This window comes from Heliconius melpomene, chromosome 12 (genome assembly GCF_056956725.1).
Source record: "Heliconius melpomene rosina isolate 202511_hmr_F chromosome 12, ASM5695672v1, whole genome shotgun sequence".
NCBI lineage: Eukaryota > Metazoa > Arthropoda > Insecta > Lepidoptera > Nymphalidae > Heliconius > Heliconius melpomene.
In genome coordinates, this window is record NC_140400.1 from 2778590 (window position 1) to 2801567 (window position 22978).

General features: G+C 30.5%; 2 protein-coding genes across 3 annotated transcripts; one reads left to right on the forward strand and one right to left on the reverse strand.

Moving 5' to 3' along the window:
• Nucleotides 1-896: 896 nt before the first annotated feature.
• On the reverse strand, nt 897-19239 carry LOC146533407 (clavesin-2-like). 2 transcript variants are annotated; one of them, XM_085194684.1, is made up of 6 exons: nt 19067-19239; nt 3528-3789; nt 3089-3310; nt 2599-2792; nt 2089-2205; nt 897-1710 (listed from the first exon to the last, which is right to left on the reverse strand). In XM_085194684.1, the coding sequence occupies exons 2-6, from the start codon at nt 3778-3780 to the stop codon at nt 1468-1470; spliced, it is 1029 nt and encodes a 342-aa protein (XP_085050810.1). In that variant the 5' UTR covers nt 3781-3789; nt 19067-19239; the 3' UTR covers nt 897-1467. The 2 variants fall into 2 exon arrangements, with proteins under 2 accessions (XP_085050810.1, XP_085050811.1); XM_085194685.1 differs by lacking the exon at nt 19067-19239 and adding an exon at nt 6181-6326.
• A 2093-nt stretch (nt 19240-21332) lies between these two features.
• Nucleotides 21333-22697, forward strand: ND-B22 (NADH dehydrogenase (ubiquinone) B22 subunit). Its single transcript, XM_085194038.1, has 3 exons — nt 21333-21492; nt 21888-22030; nt 22463-22697. Exons 1-3 carry the CDS (start codon nt 21398-21400, stop codon nt 22654-22656), a joined length of 432 nt encoding a protein of 143 aa, XP_085050164.1. The 5' UTR covers nt 21333-21397; the 3' UTR covers nt 22657-22697.
• The last annotated feature ends 281 nt before the right edge of the window (nt 22698-22978 follow it).

Genomic DNA, 22978 nt, shown 5'->3' on the forward strand with positions numbered 1-22978 from the left:
CAAGGTTACTCTATAGTCTGTGGTAATTAGTCGTTCAAAAACTTAAAAATATATACCTAATTATTGATATTGAAATAAATGTATTTTTTCATTTTAGTTTATATTCAGTTGTCTCTTATTTCTTTATAGAGAAATGTATCTACAGCTACAGCAACTAATTAACCTGATAATTAGTTGTTTTTATTTATTATAAAATATTTAGTTTTAACTGACTTCTGTATAAAGAGGAGGTTATCAATTCAACTGTATTTTTTTTGTTTGTTACTTCAGAACTTTTGACTGGGTGAACTGAGCTAGTGCTTCCCGTGTGAACCCATTTTAATTTGATCCATTTCTGACAATAGTATCCATGAGAAAATCACATAAGTCTTGAATTTGCATTAATTATGTAGGTACTCGACAAATGGGTGTAGTACTCAATATCCAACCAATTTCGATGGTTCTTTTTTTATTGGAAAGGAAACACTTAAAGGGTAGTTTGGTTAAATTCTGATTATGGGATTTAGTTGTAAATGAAGAAGTCAGTTTTTTTATATACTCGTATAATTAAATATTATTATTGCATCACACAAATATACATCTACATTTTTATTTTCATTTTCTAATCCAGGTAAAAATATACTACGTTATAATGTTTATATGTTTATGTATAATGTTTATTTGATAGAATAAAACTTATATTTCAATAAAACTTATATTTATCTACGTTATAAAATAGTACTTGAAAATATGAAGAAATAAGTAAGAGTTTAAATTTTCTTTTTTGTTGTGGTATTACTTTACAATATTACCGTCACAAGCTTCTGTGTAAATAGATTTTTTCCAAAAAAGGAAAGATTGTAAATAACAATAACAATATTAGGAATGTGTCAAGGGTCAAATAAATAGAAACTGGATTACTAATTAACTATTTATTAAAACCATTTACAATAGTTATTAAAATAACATTCCACAAAACGGAATCCTACAATTACCATTCTTGTAAAGTCATCTAAAACTGCTTAGAAAGCAAGCAAAAGGCAGAATAACGTATTAAAAATACAATTTTGCAGCAGTCAGGTTGTCATGTAAATCGCACTGCTAAATGCTAATAAAATAATTATAAGGAGTCATCGTAATACATATTTACAACGATATCCTCATCAGAATGGTAACGTGACTCCACCGACGGCTGCCACTACCTTACTAATTTATTTAAAGTTACAAAGTTACAAAGTAGAAATACATTTTATAATTAGGAAGGCAGATTGAGAAAAAATTATGTCTCGTATTTATCGATTTGCATATTCTTCTAAAGATAGATAAAATGCTATACAAAATTATGAGATCTACCACAAAAACGTAATTTCTTATTGAATATAAATTAAATTACTGTTTATTTGTTTTTTTTTTTACTTTTTATAAAACAAAATCTTAGCCTGAGTATTAAAATTATAGCTTTTAAAAATCTAACTAATGTCTACTATTCTAGTCTAATTCCAATTTCCTGAATGACCCCGCAGTAGAATGAATATCTTGAGTGAGATCATTTTTCTCAAGAGCGTACAAATCAATACACATATTGTCCAGGGCGAGTAAATCTTCTCTATGTTTCAGTAGTTTACGTTTAAGTTCATCTATCATGTCCTTTAGTGGAACTGTACCGCCATATTCCTTAGGCAATATGGCGGGGTCTACATATTTTGTCAAGTCTTCCGATGTACGATGGAACTGGAAATAAATATTTATAGTTGTAATATATCTATTCTTTATAATTTACATATATTTTCCTACATAACTTCAAGAAACCTACTCTTATAAATATCTATAGAGAATACAAATTAATTAAATCTGGCAACAAAAACAAGAGAACATTTTAATTACTGGCAACACTAAGATTTTGATTTGCCGATTTAAGATGGACTCTATTTGGATTTGATGCGCCTGCGAATCCTAATAGTAAGGCGGTAATTAAAAATTTTGATCATAATTTCTGATTATTAAAATAAATATTATATAAAAAAAATATAAAAGTCTTATATTTTTTCAATATCACGTTATGACAATTAGTAAGTACATATTGTATATAATTTGTCCAAAATGTTTTACCATAACACGATCCTTAAGTTTATCGCTGAGCAATGACACAGCGAACTCGAAGAACTTGACGCCATAGTGCGGTATGTTGACAAAATGTGTGCGCTTGTGACGCATGGGTGTGGAATTCTGCAATAAGATAACGTTATTAATTATATTTTTACTTTATTTAGACTCAGTACAAGAGGCGTGGGTTCCGCTATGTTAATTCTTTTATATTTTTTCTACATTGTTACAAAATATTAAAATGCTTTACATCCCTTTATAATCTATCTATTTTGTCTACTTAAAATACTCAAATTAAAGAATGACGGCAATTTACTTTTGTTTGGAAGAATTGCGTTATCAGAGTTTAAACTTTAAAGTTCAAAAATAATAAATATAAGTGTAATCTATTTTTCGCTCTATCTTCACTTTTTTAATTTTAAAATGGAACCCACGTCCATATCAAACAAAACCAGAACGTTTAACTAGACCACAGCGGGTTATTTCATATCTAATACATACAAAAATATACTATACCTGTATACAGTTCAACATAACTCGTACGTCAGTCAGCGACCACAGACTCACATGTGGCATTTGCATACCGGCTTCGTCGTTCACGTGAGTGTATCCCAGAAGTTGGGAACGAGGCTCGTCAAGCAGCAGCTCTACTATCATTGAATGTACGCGGGCCATTATGCAGCTATCAAACACGTGGGGGTCGAAACGGCCTGAAATATTTTTTAAGATAGTATAAAAAATATACCTACTAATAAGGAAATATATTGTTGCGTATATTTTTGTGTCCATATTTAGCTTTTTTGTGGGACATGTGGTTATCAGTAGACAGTTTTCACTTCCCATCGAGTTTCGTTCAGTATTATGAAACCTAACGTCATATTTTGTTTAGCCAAACTGATCCCTTTTACGTAGAGCAAACATTTTCTTAATAAAATATAATTACGTATAAAAATAAAATTTCATAATAAATATTAGGTATGTGGGCAAAAAATAATTAAGGCCGTACCCATACAAGATAAAACTATTCTCCGTCCTTCAGCATCCCTCTTAGGTAGTGGCAATAAGTATCCTGCATCTATAACCGCAGCTATTTTTGGGTCCAGGGGGTCAAGTTTTTGGAACCAATGGGGATACATTTGCCGGATCGTCAGATATCTCTCCAACATTGAACACGCTTGTGGTATGGAATATTTCTTTGTACGAAGGAAACGAAGCAGAAAAGGTGCATCTGTTGAGTATAATATGTATAAATATTTTAAATTTATAATTATTGAAAATATATACCTCTAGATACATATGAATATTGATATTTTTCCATTACATTTTATAACAACGTAAAGTTACAAGAGACAGTTGTGACAAAAACCTTAATTGTTCACAAAAAAATTAACAACAACCAGTTCACATTTATTTCGAAACCACAACGCAGTTATTTGGTAACCTACCGGTCCGGCATTTCTTGATGGCTGGATGTTTGTCAATGAAGTGCCGCATCTGCGCAAGCGCATGATCTCGTATGGCCGGTTCCTCTCTAATATCCAATCTGGCTCTCTCTCGAAGCTCCGGTGGTAGTTCACCAGTTTCCCGTTCCTTGGATTCCAGGATGGCAATTCTTTCATCATCTGTCAGTCTCGGGGTGTCTGGTAAGGGTTCGTGTTCACGTCTGCATTCTTCTGGCTGAAGGACGGAAGTCGCCATTTTATTTATCTGAAACAACATAAATTCAAATGTTAATAAAAGTTTATTAAAAATTTCGTTAGTTTTCAAATAAATTCAAACATAAACGTACAACGTCGAACCACCATGAAAATTTGGGCCACTTGGAAAACTTGAATCGTGTCTTACTTTGAATTTCAACATGATCTTAGACCATAATCTATTGACCCACTTCGTGAGTCGCCCATCAGTCTTATGTAATAACATGACTGCCTCAAGCGTTACGCAAATACTGTTAAGGAAACCCCATTGTTAGGAATGCACTGTAGCTTACTATCAACGTAATAAGAACTATATAATATTAGGGCATACAAAATATAGTGTCATATATTAGAAATGAATGCTTAGGCATAAATAGGTATTAAATTTAAATAAAATAGGCATCAACGGGGAGTGTCTTAACACTAAGCTCCCTCTGCATGCTCTGCTACATGCGGTATACGGAAATGTCGATGTTATTATAAAATATCGGAAAATAATAAAGAAAAAAAAAATGTTACACCCTTATATATATATATATGTATTTCCATTTTTTCTGTTTTACTCAAGTTTCACTCAAGCAGAAAATATAAATTCACTGTAGATCTACATAGGAGTATTTGCACGTATTGGGAATGTCCATTATAAATATTGATAGATCCTTCGATAGGGTTTATTTACATACTGTATTAATAAATTAAAAATGTACGTACAGTTAATATTTAAAAAAAAAACCTATACCACTATTGCTTGATATATTTTTGTTAATAATAAGTTAGACTCATGCATGCATATCAATAGCATGTTTTATTTGCTCTATGACGTTATTATAGATACATATATATAGCGTTCATTTTTTAAAAATATTCCATGTCCTGATTTGAACCCGATACCAGTTACCATATCATACTTATCACACATGTACCTATGAGTCATAAAATGAAAGCGAAATTGGCATTCAGAAATTACCATTGTCAAAGTTTATCACTTTTACTGTAACGTGAAAGGCGAGTGAAAGTTTAGAATGTGCAGATTTGAAGGTCAAACGATTTGTATCTACTTTACTCATTTAGATTCTAACATTAAAATATTTTGTTCATTTTCAACCATTCGAGTTGAAGCTTAATGGTATTTTCACTATAATTTTTTAAGTGCTTTCTTGAGAGCTTCAGGAATTTTAAGTGTTAAAAAATATGTGGAGTCACAAGTGGATACACATTTTGTATTATACATACATATTTTTTATTGTAAAATCTCGTTTCTTGGTATAATTTGTTATAAATATTATGTATACAATTTATTTAATAGTAGTACCTACTGGGCCTAAAAGTGTGCCACATATGACCATATAAACAAGGCTTTCGATACGCTTTCGTCATTAAATTTTACTATGGTAAACTACATGCATTTTTTACTATGTATATAAAATCCTTAACTATTTTATAATATATAATAATTCCTTTTTGAAGTCAGTTAAAAACAAAGATTTTCAAAGCTATGCTTAATATACTTTTTAAAAATTTGAAGAAAATATTAGGTAAAGAACAAAATAAAGACTAGAATAGCTCTATATTTCGACATGCCTAGTGGGCAAATTAAATGGAAATGATTCACGAAATTGAAAGTTTTATAGACTTCAAACTTTCGCGATATTACGACTGATTCATATTAAATGAAGTATATTATTATATAGCTGGGTTCTGTAGTTCTATTAAATAAGAAAATAAGCTTTTAAACACACACAAAGAGTAGGATAAACCAGCTCAGACATGGCCAGTACATTATATTTATAACATAAGACTATGTTATAATGTTGCGCCATTTAAAATAATATTTCAGCCGACCAAATTAAAATTTTCTTCGAACAGTTAATAATATCTGAAATAACAATATAGGCTAAATAAAATACAAATATTTCGTTTTTGTTTGGTCCAATTCAATTCTCAGATTAAATATTTTAATGACATTTCATTATCAACAGATACAAAATCGTGTCCACGTTAAGTGTTCCGCCGTTTTAAATACACCCTGTATTTCATCGTAACGGAAAAACGTATAAACGGTATCTAGAAGTAAATATTTTCTTCATTTTCATAATACTACAATTTTTATAGGATTTTAAATTTATATACTAATATAAATTACTAATATTTTGCCCTAGACGACGATACTCTTTTATTTTAACTTACTTACTAAGCTTACAATATATTTTACACAATTTGAATAAAGAATATTGAAACGTTCTGAAACGTATGTGTGTAGATATGAATTATTTAAAAAAATATATATCAAAAGAACTTGACAAAGAAATTTAATTACTTATTTATTATACTTTAATGATAAGTTTATTTGAAATAATAATATACCTATAATATATATAACAGTGAATAGAAAACAACTTACTGGATCACATTTCGTTAAGAAAATTCGGGACGGCACGTCACGCAATAAACTCAAAGCGAGTCGGACTGCTCGGTCGATGCTCCTTCCCACCGTTAGCTCCCGAAATATTACGGAAGGTACACCATGGTGCTTTAGGCTGTTGCCCTTTTAAGTTCGTTATATAATCTATATATAAAAATATATATTTTGTATATCCGTCTGTTTAACACTGAAAGTTAAGTGACTTTCATGCTAAGGCTAGATTCTAATTTTATTTTTAATTATTGTAATATTTACGAACACTACGATTTTGAAAATATTTCTAAACTAAAATGAAAAAATATTTTGTATTTTTTTAATACTTATTCTTAGTTTACCTAAAGTATTTAACAGTTAATGAAGTAAAAATATTTTTATATCTCTGGCTCGTAAGTCCCTGGTCGATCATAGTCAACAAAACAAGATAAGCGTAACTTAATCACTTTCAAAATGTCATAGAATCTACTACTTATAATAAATATTACCATATTGGGTACTTAGTTACTATCATTTTGTAAGTAATAAAAAGTGTTGTATCAACTTCTATCTATACTTAGCTTAGCTTAATAAAGCGGAAAAGTTTGTTTGTTTGTTTGTTTGTTTGAACGCTAAGATCTCTGGATCTACTGGCCCGATTTTCATTGTTTTTGTTCTGTATGAAAGCTGCATTCTTCAGAAGTGCTATAGGCTACATAACATTACATTACACATATATACTAATAAATTAAAATACTTTCATATTTAACGATCGACACTTCGTATATCATTTATAAATTATATGGATTTACTTGTACTTTGACAATATTGTTACTTAAGTTCATACGAAGCAGTTGTGGCACAGTGCGACAGCGTCTGAGTACCAGCGCGACGGTTGTGGGTTCGATGTCAGTAATGCGGGAAAAAGTGTGAGTCATTAAGTATTTATAAATTCAAAAGTATAATATCTATAGATGCAAATTCTAAGAAGAGAGATTTATCACTAGATTTTCTCTGTTTATCTTGTATTATTGAAAAAAAAACAATATTATATATACAAAAATATATGTTATACATTGGTATACGTTATGTACGTAAGTAAGGATACTATTATATATTTTTCTTAACCAAAAAGAAGAAAAAACGATCAACCCGGTCAATGCACTTTCTCAAAGTTGGCTCCCGAATTCATTATCGATACTCATTGATCGTAAAACATTTTGCCTGTTGCAAATTTAAAATTGTATTGAACATTATTTTTATTGTCACCCAAAAAGTATGGGATATCGAGTACAATAAGTTATCGTGGCAATATATTAAAATATTAAATAATATTTAATTCGGTGAGAGAGAACTTAGTGTCCTAACACTAAGTTCTCTCTGTCCACACTGCTATATGAGGAAAACAGAGTGAAGTCAAACATAATCATGAATCATGATAGAGTCAATAATATGATATACGAGTATAAGACAACAAAACACGGTAATATAAATTCATACGTAAGTTTTAAATGGCACTTAAAATTCTTTTCACGCTTGATTCTGTTTGAAGCTTGGATTGAACTTGACATGACTTTCAAACGATTTGTATTGTATATATGTAGGTACACCTATTGTATACCCAACAACCATAGATCTATAATCTATTTCTAAAAGTTATTTTCCATACATACTATTATAATCATTTAAAATTATTTAAATTATAGTTGATTTTTGATCCTCGAATAATTTAATAATTAATTTCATTACTTCGCTCTAGTAACGAGACAAAGCGCGGCATTGAACTCCACCGCTCGACACGCAATTTCGGGAACGGAAGCGTCTTAATGGGAACGAAGTGTATTAACACTAGATGAAGCGAAAAAAAATGATTTCCACTTTATACTATTAAGTTTTCCCATTGAAATTACCACCATTGCGTACAGTTTTGACATGTAGGTACCTAACAGTATGTAGGTAGGTTGTTAAGAAAAGAAAATGGAGAACGGAGTGTCTTAACACTAGGTTCTGCCTATCCTGCTGAGTGCGTACACATACAGGATACAGCGTGAAGCTGATTTAATATTTTTAATTTCTACTAATTAGTGAGACGACGAGGTAAGTGAGACGCCAGTGAATATATGGAATTGTTGATTGAATTTTTATACACAAAAAAATGTGTCAAGAAAGAGATTTACCATCGCAGTACAAAATTTATTATTGCTTCAAGCTTCAGTAATGAGCTACCAGCTTATTTACATTTAATTATGTTTTAAACTCCCATCTCAATACCACGAAGGTTATTAAGTTCTTGCAGGGTTATCTGAAAACAAACGGTCGTCATTACAAAAATTGGAGCTGTTGCGGTCAACGCCCGGACCGTTATCCCCGAATCGCGACCGTCCCACGGGACAGCTTATTTAGGGTTCCGTAGGAAACAAAAAAAAGTAGTAATATATTTAATATAATTTAGTGATTTATTGTTTTAAAATATTTTTATAAGATAAAAGATATTTAAATAAATGTTTTCCTTTTTTATTTCACGATATAGTATATCTGTTCATTCACATTATGTACATATGCGTAAATATTAAATCAATAAATTATTGTCCTCCAAAGAAAAATAAGAAAAAACAGCGCACGATATGTTTAAAATATTAAGAAGTAAAAATACAATTAATTTCTCCCTCCGCTCCCAATACACATTATCTCTTAAAATCCCTTGCCACTCTTCTTCCTTCTTCACAAATTCCTTTTCTGTTAAATCTGTTCGCTTGTGGAACTCTTTACCCGTTAAAATAAGGCAATCTCGAACTTTAATGACCTTTAAAAAAAGGCTGAAGGAATATTATTTGACACTTTGAGAATCTTAAGTATAGTTGACAAATTTAATTTAATTAATACGTTTACTGTTCCCACAAAATCTTATTATATATGTATATGTGTATGTAGGTGTGTTTGTATGTATGTATTTATGTATGTATGTATGTGTATGTATATGTGTATATATTTGCCCATTTATATATTTTATTTAGTACTCAGATTTATTTAGTACACCCCTCCTAATTTAATTAATGCTCTCCTCTATCCAAAGGTTGCCTGGGAGAGATTGCTGGCTTAGCAATAAGGCCGCCTATTGTGCTGTTTCTTGTATCATTATAAACATATTTGTAATTAATTATTTGGTGTGCAATAAAGAATATTTTACTTTACTTTACTTTAAGATTTTATTATATTAATAAAATTCACACATACAAGATCCACCAAAATAAATATTTATTAGGTAAACCTAAAAAAATATCAGCTTATTTTAAATTGTGCGGAACATGTAGAGTACTCATATAATATGGATATATATACTTTTATAGTCCCGAGCACTCACACGTTCCTCACACGAATTTAAAATGGTAAGTATATGAGATGCATTTTTATTATTTAACGATTACATAGAAACAAAACGACTAACATCATAATGGATGCCGTCAGGGATGGTTGTAACTTCACTCTAGGAGTCTAGATGCTATACTTATTTATTCATAAAACATAAAAAAATGAACCATTAAAAAATAAACCATTTTTCAATTTTGCGGCGATAAATGCCGCAACCATCATTGAAAACAATTTCATCAATATCTGGAAATACTGCATCGGTAGGTAGTTCTACCTTCTATTCTACTTCATAAGATTAGGCCGATCTCAGAGAAACCTTAACTACTATTTACCAATTTTTTGTGCAAAAGTTCTTACCGAAATCGATTTCGGAAAATTAAAAACAACTACGCGATTATCAATTCTTAATGTAATAAAAATATAAACGAACGTCAATAAGCCTTGTATAACAATAAAATGTCGCAAAACAATAACTTAAATATATTAATCAATACATAATTGCTTTCAGACTATATCGGTAGCCATTAAACGTGTTTAAGGCTCTATTACAATAAACAATTTACGGTTAATGTACCCGGAAAACGTAGAATTATTCGCAACATAATGGTGCTTCGATTACTTGTTAAAGATATGGATAATTAAATTAATATGTTACTTGCTTAATACAATTCTTCTCAGTAATATAACTAAGCTTTTATTATTTTAAAAAACTACAGATAAAACAGAAAAATCAATTTTGACAATTAATACCATATAAGTCACTTGACTAAACGCGGTTCTTTTATTCAAAATACTTTTTACATAACTCAATATTTATTATATTATATTTATTTTTTATTTAATTTTCAAGAGAAAAAAACAGCAAAGTAAAGTAATAATTAATTGCAAAACATAAAAATATAAATACCAACCCAAGTATCCACAGACTAAAAATACTTAGTAGTGATTATAGGAAAATGATCTATTTAAATAAATTTACTCTAATTAAATCGACTATAGATATATAGCGGGAATCGCATAATTTTATATTAAAATGTTTAATCAAACTACTGAACGGCTTTAGCTACGTGCGGATTATACTGTCACGTAAAGGTAACTCGATTAAAGTATAAAATGAACTTAATGTCAATAAATTTAAATGAGCTTTCTGAGAAACGAGACATTCCATTAAATTCTAATACTTTATTAACTAAATGAAATTCAAGTAGAAAAGATAAAGTTCTGGAAAGTTATTTAAGTGTTCTATAGTTGAATATGGAAACTTTATACTCTTATAAAATCTGTTTGTTTATTTATTGAATAGAGGAAAACCTGGTGGTGTTGGGATATATTTCGTAATATATTGATATATACTTAGTTCAAGGTATACTATAATTCGTTTATTATTCTCAATTTTTAGTTCTTTCTGTTTTATAATTCTGTATTTATAATTTTTGTCTGTCCCATTAAGCAAAGTATGGTGTAATTTAAATAATAACTTACAGTTTTATACATAAAATTTAATATATACCTATCTCTACCTACTAACTATTATTACCTAAGTTTCTTAGTATTTAACATTGAAATAAATTAAATCTCTTTACTAACAATATACACCTACCAGGAAGGAATAGCTTAAGAAGATTTATTCGTGTTTCGTTACCGAGTGGAAGATCTCACCTGTTACAGAAACCTGATTTATGTGCAGCGTCAAACATTAATAGTATTGTAAGCCTTTCTAATCCTTGTCGTGTAACTCGAGGGTAATGCGGTGTTATTTTCTAGAACATATGTATGCATACCTATGCATATCTAATTATCTATAGTCATTTTATATGCAATATTCAACTAAAATCATTGAATGGATTTATTAAAATAAGCATATAAAAGTAGTAGGCAGAGGGAACCTGGGTATCTAGAGTAGGGAGTCATTTCCCATTGAGACATTTCCGTACCCTTTTTTCTGTACGATTTTGGAGGCATTGAGTGAGTAACTTAACTCAAGGTCGTAGTTTGCCAAAATTCATCAAATATTAACCTTATAACAAAAAACTGATACTCGTAAATACCTACATAAAACAATTAACACGTCGAAACAATTAAATAAAAAAAAATTCAAACACCTTTCAAATATAATTTTTTTATGCAATACCTCCTTTTAATGATAAGTAACCGTAAAAAATTAAGAAAACAATTAAGAATTTGCGTCATTTAAAAACATTTTGCAACTTTGGCTACACAATTAGCGCGAGAGTTCAAGGTGAATGTGACGATTAATATGAGAAATGAGGATGCAATTGCTTACATATATAGATTTCTTAAGCAACTTATTTGTTTCTTATACCATGTAAAGTATAAAAACCGGTTAAGTGCGAGTCGAAATCGCCCACTGTAGCTTCCGTACCAATTTCATTATTTGAGGTCAGCAGGAAGTACAATTTACAAAAGTTGACGAACTTAAGTTTGCATATATATCATTTTATATAAAATGAACTAAAAATATAAGTTTGTAATGATTTTTTTCTATTGAACACTTATAACAACGTAAATGATTTAAATACAAACAAGAATATAATGTGTACTTGTAAATACACAAAATAATATTTGTGTTGCGTGACTATCGAATTCTCTCTTATATCAACAGCCAAATGCAAACAAAATAATAAAAAATTTTCTTCGTCTCAAAAAGTATAATTAGATAAAATAAATTTCCCATAATAAGTTAACAATTTATTGTAATTTTTTAACTTTAAGTATTGAGACCATCGTGGCTCAGTGGAAAGAGTCTTAATATATATAAAACGGTTGTGGGTTTGGTTCCCACTCGTAAATGAAGATGAAACTTTCATTTCTTCGCTCTGGTCAAAGACAATTGGCGCTAAGTTACGCCACTCAATTCGAATCTCGAATTAGAGTTGAATTTCAAGGACTTAAAAATATGTAATCTCTGTTTAGCTATACGGGGAAAAGCGTTAAGCTGTAAGTTTGTATCTTCAAAGGTATAATAGTTGATTTTGGTCGTATTATGGCAGGGAAAGTCCGCGTCGTCGATGCAGAATGAGGGCGAACGGTGATTCATTCCGTTATGCACATACTTGTAGCTGCACTCTGTTATTTTTCGAAATAGATATGTATAAACAGTTTCTATATAAGCTGTGTAGTGTGTTTTGTAGGCTTATAGTTTTAGTTTTTGGTCGGCTTAAAATTGTTTTCTTTTTTTGAGGTATAATTGAAACTTTAATAAATAATTTATTGATTCCGTTTTGTGAAAAATAGCTTACTGCGATAATCACGGAGAAACTTGTTTCCGAACGACCAAATTTACACGCCATTTCGGAAAAAACGGGACATTTCTATACGAACACCACTAAAAAACGGGACGTCTGATCACGAATGATATATTATTAATTATATTAATTATGGTATACAAATAACAAATCTATATATTTTGTTACAAATATGACATAATTTATTACATTACATACGCAAGTAACTTTATTATGTAAATCATAATAAAAATAATAACTTGTTGAAATTGACACTGACAGATCATTCCTTATTCTAGATTGGAGAAGTCGTTACACCATTGAAATACAGCTGTGGCTTAGAGTGATGGTCGTAGATTCAAATTGCAAGGAAATATGTTTTAAACTAATTACAAAGTTAAATTCTGCCATCAAAGAAAACAAAGTTAAAGTAAATTAGTAGATGTTCCAGGCCCAGCTTTTATTTTAAAAGCAATATGGATACATGTAAAAATAAAAAATCTAGTCTTAACAGATGAAGGTAGGAAAATGATGAACTCATACTATTATTCTTAAACGTGTGAGTCAGGTATGCCCGTATACAGTATGCTCATCAGTCATAGATGTCAGTTACTTTAAACCATTAATAATGAACAATGTCAAACACCTTGAATACTTCAAAGAATGCTATAACAAAATAATTAAGGAAAATTTTATGAAATATCTAGATAAATTGTCGTCACGACAAATATTAATTGTTGACCTAATCTGGTTAAGAAAATATATATTGTTATTTTTAACACGTAATATCTGTAAACTTTGGGAAAGATGTAGAGAACTTAATATTAAGACTTCATCATCCACTTGCCCCCAGATTTCGAGACATTGAGTGATAAGTAGCGGAACTCATAACAGAAAAGGGAAATGAAAATAAATCGTTCCCTCGAGTGGGCATCGAACGCACAACCATCGTGCTTACTCAGAAACTGTTCCACCGCATCACAACTCTGGCAAAAAACAGAGCGTGTGTATTACAATTCCCTTTGCTTCAAAATGTATAAATGTCTGTGGCAAAGTGAATATAAATAATGATATATTAGGTATATCTTACTCTTCAAATATTTTATGTAGTTTTAAAATATCACATTTGCTTAAGACATCCTTGTTGTATTTGTGGATTGTGTTAAATGATAATTAGATATATCTAATTTAATGTTCATATTTAGTAAAAAAATCATAGATTAGGTATATATTTTTATAATTTTTTTATGAAGGCAAAGTACTTACATAGATTTAGAATACTAATTAGGATTTTAACTATAAGCTACCGTAGTTTTTGAATGGAATTTCATACGAACATTTAAAAATTTTATAAAGTTGACAAAAAAAATAGAAATATAAATGAAAATTCGAAAATACCTAAATCAAGTGCTAACGAATAAAATTACACAGTTGCAATTCAAATGACAATCAGTTTCGTTCTAGTTAACACACAATTGTGTCTAAACTTAATTTTTTTGCTATTTTTCGAATAATTCGTGATTTGTTGTTTCGTGTCACTGATTTTCTTTTTAAAACTGGATCCTCAAACTGGAGTATAGTAAAAGTAATGAGGTCGGCGGACACAGGGACAGAAGCTTGCGACTGTAAACGCGATGGTTGCGGATTCGATTTCCACTCGGCGAATGAAGTTTTTAATATTTTCATGTCTTTACTCTGTTAAGGAACAAAAGCGCGGCTATGAGGGAACGGAAAAGTCTTGATGATTTGTGCGGGATTCAGCGAGAAGCTTAAAAAAACAATAATAATTAAATAAATCGAAGCGAACCACCATGCGAGCGAAGCTTGTGGCTTCGATTCCCTTTTCGGTGGAATGGTAATATACCATATATCTTAATTAACGGGATAATACTCAAAAAAAGAATTTGAGCTAAATCAAAATTATGAAATGACTTATTTTACTTCTCATACTAATATTATAAATGTGGGAGTATGTGAGGACGGGATGTGTGTGCCTCTTTCACGCCAAAACTACTGAACGCATCTAAATGAAAGTAAACAGTAATATGGATTATAAATCCAAATAAGAAAGATTTCGTATAATTTAGTAGCAATAAATAATAAAAATAAAGTAATTTATAGCATTTATAGCAATACGTTTACGCGAGTGAAGGAAGGGGCGGAGACATCTATTTATACGTATTGAACCTAAATTCTGATTTTCTCTTTGAATAGATAATAACAAGAAGTCTTACACTGTAAATCGCTATATCTATATATATTACCGTCCAGAACAAGGGACCAGTCTATCTGAACACGTCCTATCACATCTAGGCGGAAGCGAGGTTGACCCATTTCTCCGTCGTATCTAGTCAAACGAGATTTACCTCTATATTTACTATTATTGCTTTGTATAAACAAACAAATGATGACAGTTGCATATTATTTCTAGATAACATTGTAATATGCATAATTTTTTTTAAAGTAGTATTTACATTTTACTGCTTATTAGGTTGCATAAATTATTTAAAATGTTTCTATTTAACCTCTGTCTCACGTAAGGCAACTTAAGATGCTCCATTTCTCAATTCTATTGTAAAGTAGTGTTAAAGGAACCTAGTAGTTAAGTTAAGACGCTCCGTGTCCCACTTTACGCCCAATTTTTGAGACATTGTGTGTTGAATGGCGGAACTCAACGCCGTTCCTTGCCGTCGAAGCCCACAACGCCGCTGTCTTGCCGCCACGTTTGTCTATTGACATATTTTAATCATTCCCTTTATTCCTTGAATTTTAATTATAGATAGAGCTACTATTATTAGTTCCATACATTTAAATCTGTTCTTTACTCCCTGCCAATATCAACTAAAAATACTGATTATGGATTATGGAAGCAAACGATTTTGAAAAAACTTTCATTAAATTTACAATTATACACATAAAAGGAATCTCTTTCTTGTGCTCCTTGGCGAAACCAAAAGTAAGTAATTTATTGGCGAGTGTACCTACACTACGTATATCATCATACTTACAAGTCACATACGTGAGACGGCAATCGTACCTAATTAAATTATCATATGAAATCCATAAAGTTGTTTCTTGTAGTATAGTCTCTTGCAAAATTTATAAAACCAGTATAGAGTCTGGTACTTGCGCAGTGTTACACGGATACGTCGAGCCTATATTGGAGATATTTTTAAAATTTTATTAAAAATACTTGTAAATTATGTAGAAAATTATAATTAGGTGGTATTCAATCTTCTTAAATCATCTTATAAAAAAAAATACCGGTTTTTAGTTTCAAATATAACATTTGTCTTTGTGTACGATTAGATTAACCGATCTATCCTAACGTCAGACATGATTTGAATACGCTTCTACAGCTATTAATAATTTAAAAATAACCAAATTAAAAAAGGTATCAATTTTAAAATTAAAAAATCAGCTTCACGCTATATCCCGCACATAGCAGGGTAGGCAGAGGGAATATACTGTTAGCATACTCCGTTTCCCACTTTCCGCCGAATTCTGGAGGTATTGCGTGTTGAGTGGCGGAAATTAACACCACGCTTTTGCCTGGATACCAGAGCGAAGAAACGGAAATTAAGTAAATATTTCGTTTCTCGAGTGGGGATCGAACCCATAACTATTACGTTACAGTCAAACCCTTGTGCCCCTGGACCACGACAGCCTCAATTTTCATTAATCAATTTATTTTATGTTAAAGTAGTTCTTTATTTGTCTTAAAAAAAAACCAAAACTAAAATCGTATTACCATTTCTCATATTAATTCATTTATGTGCAAATACAACGAATACAAAAACAAATATCGCAAGCCTTGACAACGAGTTGATAAATGTTGACCGATGGTGTTGTAATCTACAACAATAAACAAGCTAACTTAGCATGTAATGTTTAAATAATAGAGGTCACAATGGTATAAAGCAATTATCACGTATATATTATTGTAGAACTGTATCGTGAAATCCGACGTTCCTAAACGAGTGACAATTTAATTACTGAGGCAAAGAGTTATTAAAAAAACATTTTTATGGTATGTATTTTAATTAAATGAAAAAATATTTTATTGAGATATTATGGCTAACTAAAGAAAATGGTAGTGGATACAAATCCCAGTCGGTGGCATATAATCTAAATATTTAAATAATAGTTATTAATAGTAGTGTTAGCAGATTGGCTTTTTGTAGAATAAAAATAGACATGGAGAATTCCATAAGTGCGTGAAAATTGCATTAATAAACTCTAATTATTAACACAATTTTCACGCATTTATGTGATTTTTTAGCAGAGACAGATTGCATAACAGAAAAAACTACGAACTTACAAAGAATAGAAATTATGATAATGCTAACTCATTTCAGCAGAGTTTGTATAGTACCTAACTAAAGTTACCAGACAGTACTTTTCTCAAATCGTTTTATATTATTACAGTAGCCTACTTCTCATAATAAAATCATGTTCGGCCATAATGAAACTTAAGTTTCACTTTCGACTTTATCTCGTATTTCGGTCAGACCTAGTTACTGATTTCTTTTAAAATCTTTTATTTTAATATAAAAATTGTGATACTTTTACCTAAGTGATGTATTTATAAATTACTTTTAAGCTATTATTAAACAACTATAATAAAAAATTTATCATATTAGAGGCCTTCGCGTCTACAATTGTGGGTTTGATTCCACTCTGAGGAATGAACTAATTCTGTTTACTCGAGACAAACCGAGAGACAAATCGATAGGTCCGCCACTGAGAAGTCTTCTTAACACCAAGCTCCCTCTGCCTTCTACTTTAAAAAAATTCTCAAAAATACTAATCAATGAAAATTAAAATAACTCTATTTTTTTTCCTTTTTTTCCAATGGGTAGAATAGGTCTAATCTATATGTAAAAAAGTTTTGTTTGTAAAAGTAATTTTTTTCCTACAAGTTATTGTTGGTAACGGTATGAGACCTTCAATCTCGTATCCTGTTTCACAGTATTATATCAGTTCGTATATGGAAGAGAACCTTGGATTTGAAAATTGAGGTAAATGCACTTTAAAAGGCAAGGGCTCTCTTGACTTTGACTTTCACTTTGAAAGTAAATATTATGATTTTAAAAAATATAACATAAGAATATAGTAGGGAGTTCCTAGTAGGGAGGCTACTAGGAAACAGGAAATAGGGAACGCTTCAACTCAAATTTCTGCTCAACTTTTTTTTATTAGGATAGATAGGATAGAAAAAAACATTAATTCCAATGCTTTCAATTGGACAGTGGATTTTGAACTAGTGGCGTAAATGTTTACATTTGTAATAGTTTTTCCTCGTATAGAAAAATATCAATGATCACTCCTTTGGTCCTCTGCCTGTCCGGCATAATGCAACAAAAATCAGTTTCACGCTATATCCCGCACACATCAGGACAGAGAGCCTAATGTTAAGACACTCCATTCCCCATTTTCCGCCGAATTCTGGAGGCATTGCGTGTTGAGTCGCGAAACTCAAGGCCGCGAAAAGGGAGGAAAGTATTTTTTTCTCAACACACCTGCACTTCTAGATGATTCTAGCTAATCCAATTTTAACAAACTTCCTTTTTCATTTTAACTTCAGTAAAGTATCGTGATATGCAGCGGAAGCCGTTCTTTGTTTCAAACTTTGTTTATAGTAATTGTGTATTAGGAACGAATAAGCATTTAAGGTAATTATAATCTGTGTGGGCCAGAGATAACCCTACCTACGCTACGTCCTAAATACGCTGTAATTTGTAAATATTTGTTTTGTTGCAGTTCAATAGATAAACGCTTTTTACTATATCTAAAGGTTTTGTTACTATTACTTTTGTAGTTATCGCCATTTTTGTAATGTCTAACATGCATATAATAATTTGTCATTGTATGTAATATTATTATGCTTTGACATGAGATGTGGAGACATTGCATAAACGTATAGTATTAGCTAATACTAATAAACAGATTTTTCCTCATTTCCTGTTACCATAGAAAAAAATATTTTTTCCCCCTTCAAAATATTTTACCACCAAAATAGTTGTCAATTTTCTTTTTGACATTAGTAAATATAATTTTAAAAACAATTTGATTCGCTGTGATTTTAATTGTAATATTATAATATCTAATTCATGGTGCATAAGATTGGATAAAGAATACGTCGTTTTCTAATAAGAGCTGATGTGGATCTAATTAAGAAGAGACGGGTGTAATTATATAGTTAAGTCTCTAAGAGGCACCTGATTCGTTTAAAAATATTACAATGAAGAAATAAATATTTTTTGTAATTTACTTACCAAGAAAAAGCAAAGATCACACACACGATCTGATTGCAAAAAAAATCCAAAATCTACACAAAGTTCACTATAAATATAATAAAAATTATTTTAAATAACTTGATCTATAATTGAACGACGGTAATGGTACCACCGCTGTGAGTGTCGGCTCAACACTGACGCTTAGGAAGAGTAGGTCGCCACCACTATGTCAAGTGAGCTAGCTCATACTTTCTAGGGAAACTGAAAAAATTATAACAATAAGCTCTGCTATTTAATACTTATTTTTATATTTAATTATAATTAATTTATGAAATGAAATCATTTGAACATTTCGTAGAGAATAACTTCGTAGCAGACCGGTTCTAGCATCTGTCCGTCCGTCCGTCCTTTTTCTAACTTTCTTTGACCTCAATACAATCGAGTACGTTTCGGTGAGCATTTTATAACATAACATTATGGTATTTTCGTTTTCGAATCGATAATAAAAAGTGAAATTCATTATATTTATTAGCATTTGTCATTGTATATTCTGGATTCTTAATTTTTACTGCGGAATGAATATTCGTGAATTGTTCGTTATTCAATGCAATCTAGTATCTAATCGAGAAATTTAATGAATATTTATAATGTTATTATGTTCCACAAGCCGGTGTGAAATCGAGAGAATGTTGAAAAATAGAGCAGATTCAATTTCGAATATTTTTTCTGATTGTACACGAACATTATTTGATTCCTCCCCACTCGGGGGAATGAATTATTTTCGTTCTCACTCTGATAATAAGGCAGTGCGCGGCGTTGAGTTCCGCTACGCAGCACGCAATATCTCAAAAAGGGGTTGCGTGGGGAACGTAGTGTCTGATAATAGTGAACGCTATGATCTCTCACTGTGAAACTTTAATGTTTCCTAGTATAAACGTCGTGGAAATAAGAATTTGTATGTTTAATTAAAGTTATATGCAGCCAGTCGTGGCGTAGGGGAGCTTGTGACTGTAAACGTTACAGGTTGTGGGCTCGATTCCCACTCGAGTAAATAAAACATTTAAGTAATGTTCTTATTTCTTCGTTCTGGTGCAAAGCGCGACGCTCCGCAACTCAACACGCAATGCCCCCCGAAGTCAGCGGAAAATAGGGAACAGAGGGTCTTAGCACTGGGTCCGACTAGTCTGCTGTGTGCGGGATACAGCCTGAAGATGCTAACTTTATATTTTGAAGCAGGTAGGTAGGTAGCAAGTATTTATTATAATATTGAAAATTTTAAAAAAATTGTCTAAATTCTTTACCATTTGGCTTAACAAATTTAGCAAATAACCGCGAATATTTGGTAACTTTTCTCAATTTTAAATATAAATTACTTAGAGATTGCATCTCGCACTAAACACATCTCTGACCTCGTAACAAATAAGCTGAAGTTTCATTTCAAGGCCTACAAATTGCTAAGTGTTTCTATAAAATAGCATAAAACAAACCTCGTCTTGTGTAAATATTTAACATATATTTTAAATAAAATATTGATTAAAAAAAAATACTGCGTTATGTATTCCAAAAAAATACTAATCGATTATTTTGTATATAAATTATTATATTTTTTTTGTTTTATTATATAAAAACAAATATTGAAATATTATCATAAGGTAATAAACCACCAAATATATATCCATGTACAGAAAATTTCACAAGTATTTTTTTTTCAGAACGTAAATTAAATTTAACACGCAATGCCTACAGAATTCGGCAGAAAGTGGGGAACGAAGTGTCTTAACAACTAGGTTCCCTCTGCCTACCGTACTGTGTGCGGGATACAGCGTGAGGCTGATTTTACTTTTTTGTAAATTAAAAGTTGAGTTTTATTGGCCACAATATTCAAATATCACACAAAATAGAATCAGTAAATCATATAGTGTATAATTTATTATGATCGCAAACGTATAATTACGATTGTTTGTTTTTCATTTAAAACTCTATAATGTGATAAAAATAACTATAATTGTATTACTTACAAAAATAAAATTTATGGAGTTAAAATTTAATTAATAGAAAAAATAATTAATTTTCTTTGTATGTATTTATATTTATATAATAGGTTTTTAAAAGAAGATACGTAATGAAACGTACTTAATTACCAATTTTATTCATGATTGTAAGATTAAGACCATATGATATTATTCATTCAAAGCGCTTTACCAATGTCCCATATTGTTTCATTTACAAAAACTTTTTCTTTCTGTTCTGTTATGTTCTTTTTATTATTTAATTTTTCTTTGGTACGTGTATCCAAGCGTATGTCATATTGGATAATGTAAGTGAATCTAGGCTGTCAGTGCAAGCTGTCAAATGTAAACAATATGAAAAATGGCTCTTCCTCTCGGAATAAGAAGTCATTCTCAAAAGGTTTGCAGCCTTTATAAAAGGGCTTTGCGTAATTTAGAAGCATTTTACGACAGACGGTAAGTAAGAGAAATTAGACGAATATTCATTAAGCGTTTATTATGCCATTACGTAATCTATTGTTTTTACGCAAGTAACCTTTTATTTTCCAGATTTTTAATATGTTGTTTTATTATCGACGAAAAAAATAATCTTGAGAATTAGTCAGTTTGAAAATTATTATAAGGTTTTTTTTTATTTAACATTTTATGTAGTTTTTAACGTTTTTATTTAATTATAGAAATTAACTACCTATTTGTGTGTAGTTTTGAAATAGACAGAGTATTTAAATTATGACATATATATATATAAAGCAAATAATGTTTAAGTAAAAGAATATTGACATAGTTTACTTAATTGTATATTAAATAACATCTTTTCTATGGCATATTGTATTAAAAACTTATGTTTACAGCCATGTATACCGTTACCAGGCTGTTTTGCTGAGAGAACGTTTTGATAAGAATGCAAAAGTTGCAGACTCTCGTTTAGCACAAGAACTGCTTAAGAATGGTGAAGAGGAACTTTTCCTTACCCAACATCCTATTCCAAAGAAATGTAAGTATTTTTCAAGAATATGTATGGACATTCACTTATGATATATAATTAGAAATTACAAGATTTAAGATGTAACAAGTATCTGTATAACAAGTATGTTTATCATCCTAACTATACTTACAATCAGTCATCCTTACTCCACTCATTCACTGTTATAAAGGTTGCCTGTAAGAGATCACTTACAGTGATAAGGCCGCCCTTGTGCTATGTTAAAGTCCTATAATTTTCATGTATCTTTATGTATCTTTGTGCAATAAAGTATTTTTGATTTGATTTGATTTGATACATCCCCTCTGGGAGGTCTCATGCTTTTTATGTGAGCTTCCAGTATCATCAATACTATATTCTCAAATACCAATAAATGACTCTCTTACTACTCACTCCTATACATATTATAATACTTCTAAAATATATTGTTCACACCAATTTCAGTTGCTACCAGTGTTGGAGGTGTAGCTCATGAGCGTGTCGTCACTCCACCCGACTGGGTACTTGATTACTGGCATCCACTAGAAAAGGCCCAATACCCAGAATACTTCAAGCGTAGAGAGGAAAGGAAAAAAGAATTTATAGCAATGTGGGAGAAGGAATACGGCAAGCAGGACGAAAAAGAAAAACACCATTGAGTTGTATAGATAATTTATGTTAGTAAAGTAATTGATGTTAATTCTTTTGGTTTTATTTTAGTATACTTTTCAAGGAATTAAGTGAGATTTTTGCAGGAATTCAAATTAATCATTTTTTTGGAACACAACACCTCAATTCTTAAATAGACCAGAGTAACTACAATCAACACCTTAGATACATCAATAAGATATATACTCTAATTTATTTACCAGTAACTATATATGCATGAACTTTACAAGAGATCCCAAAAATACCAGACCCTTATGTCAAATGCAGACCATTTATGACAAAAAATATGTTGGGAGATATTGTGGTTATTTT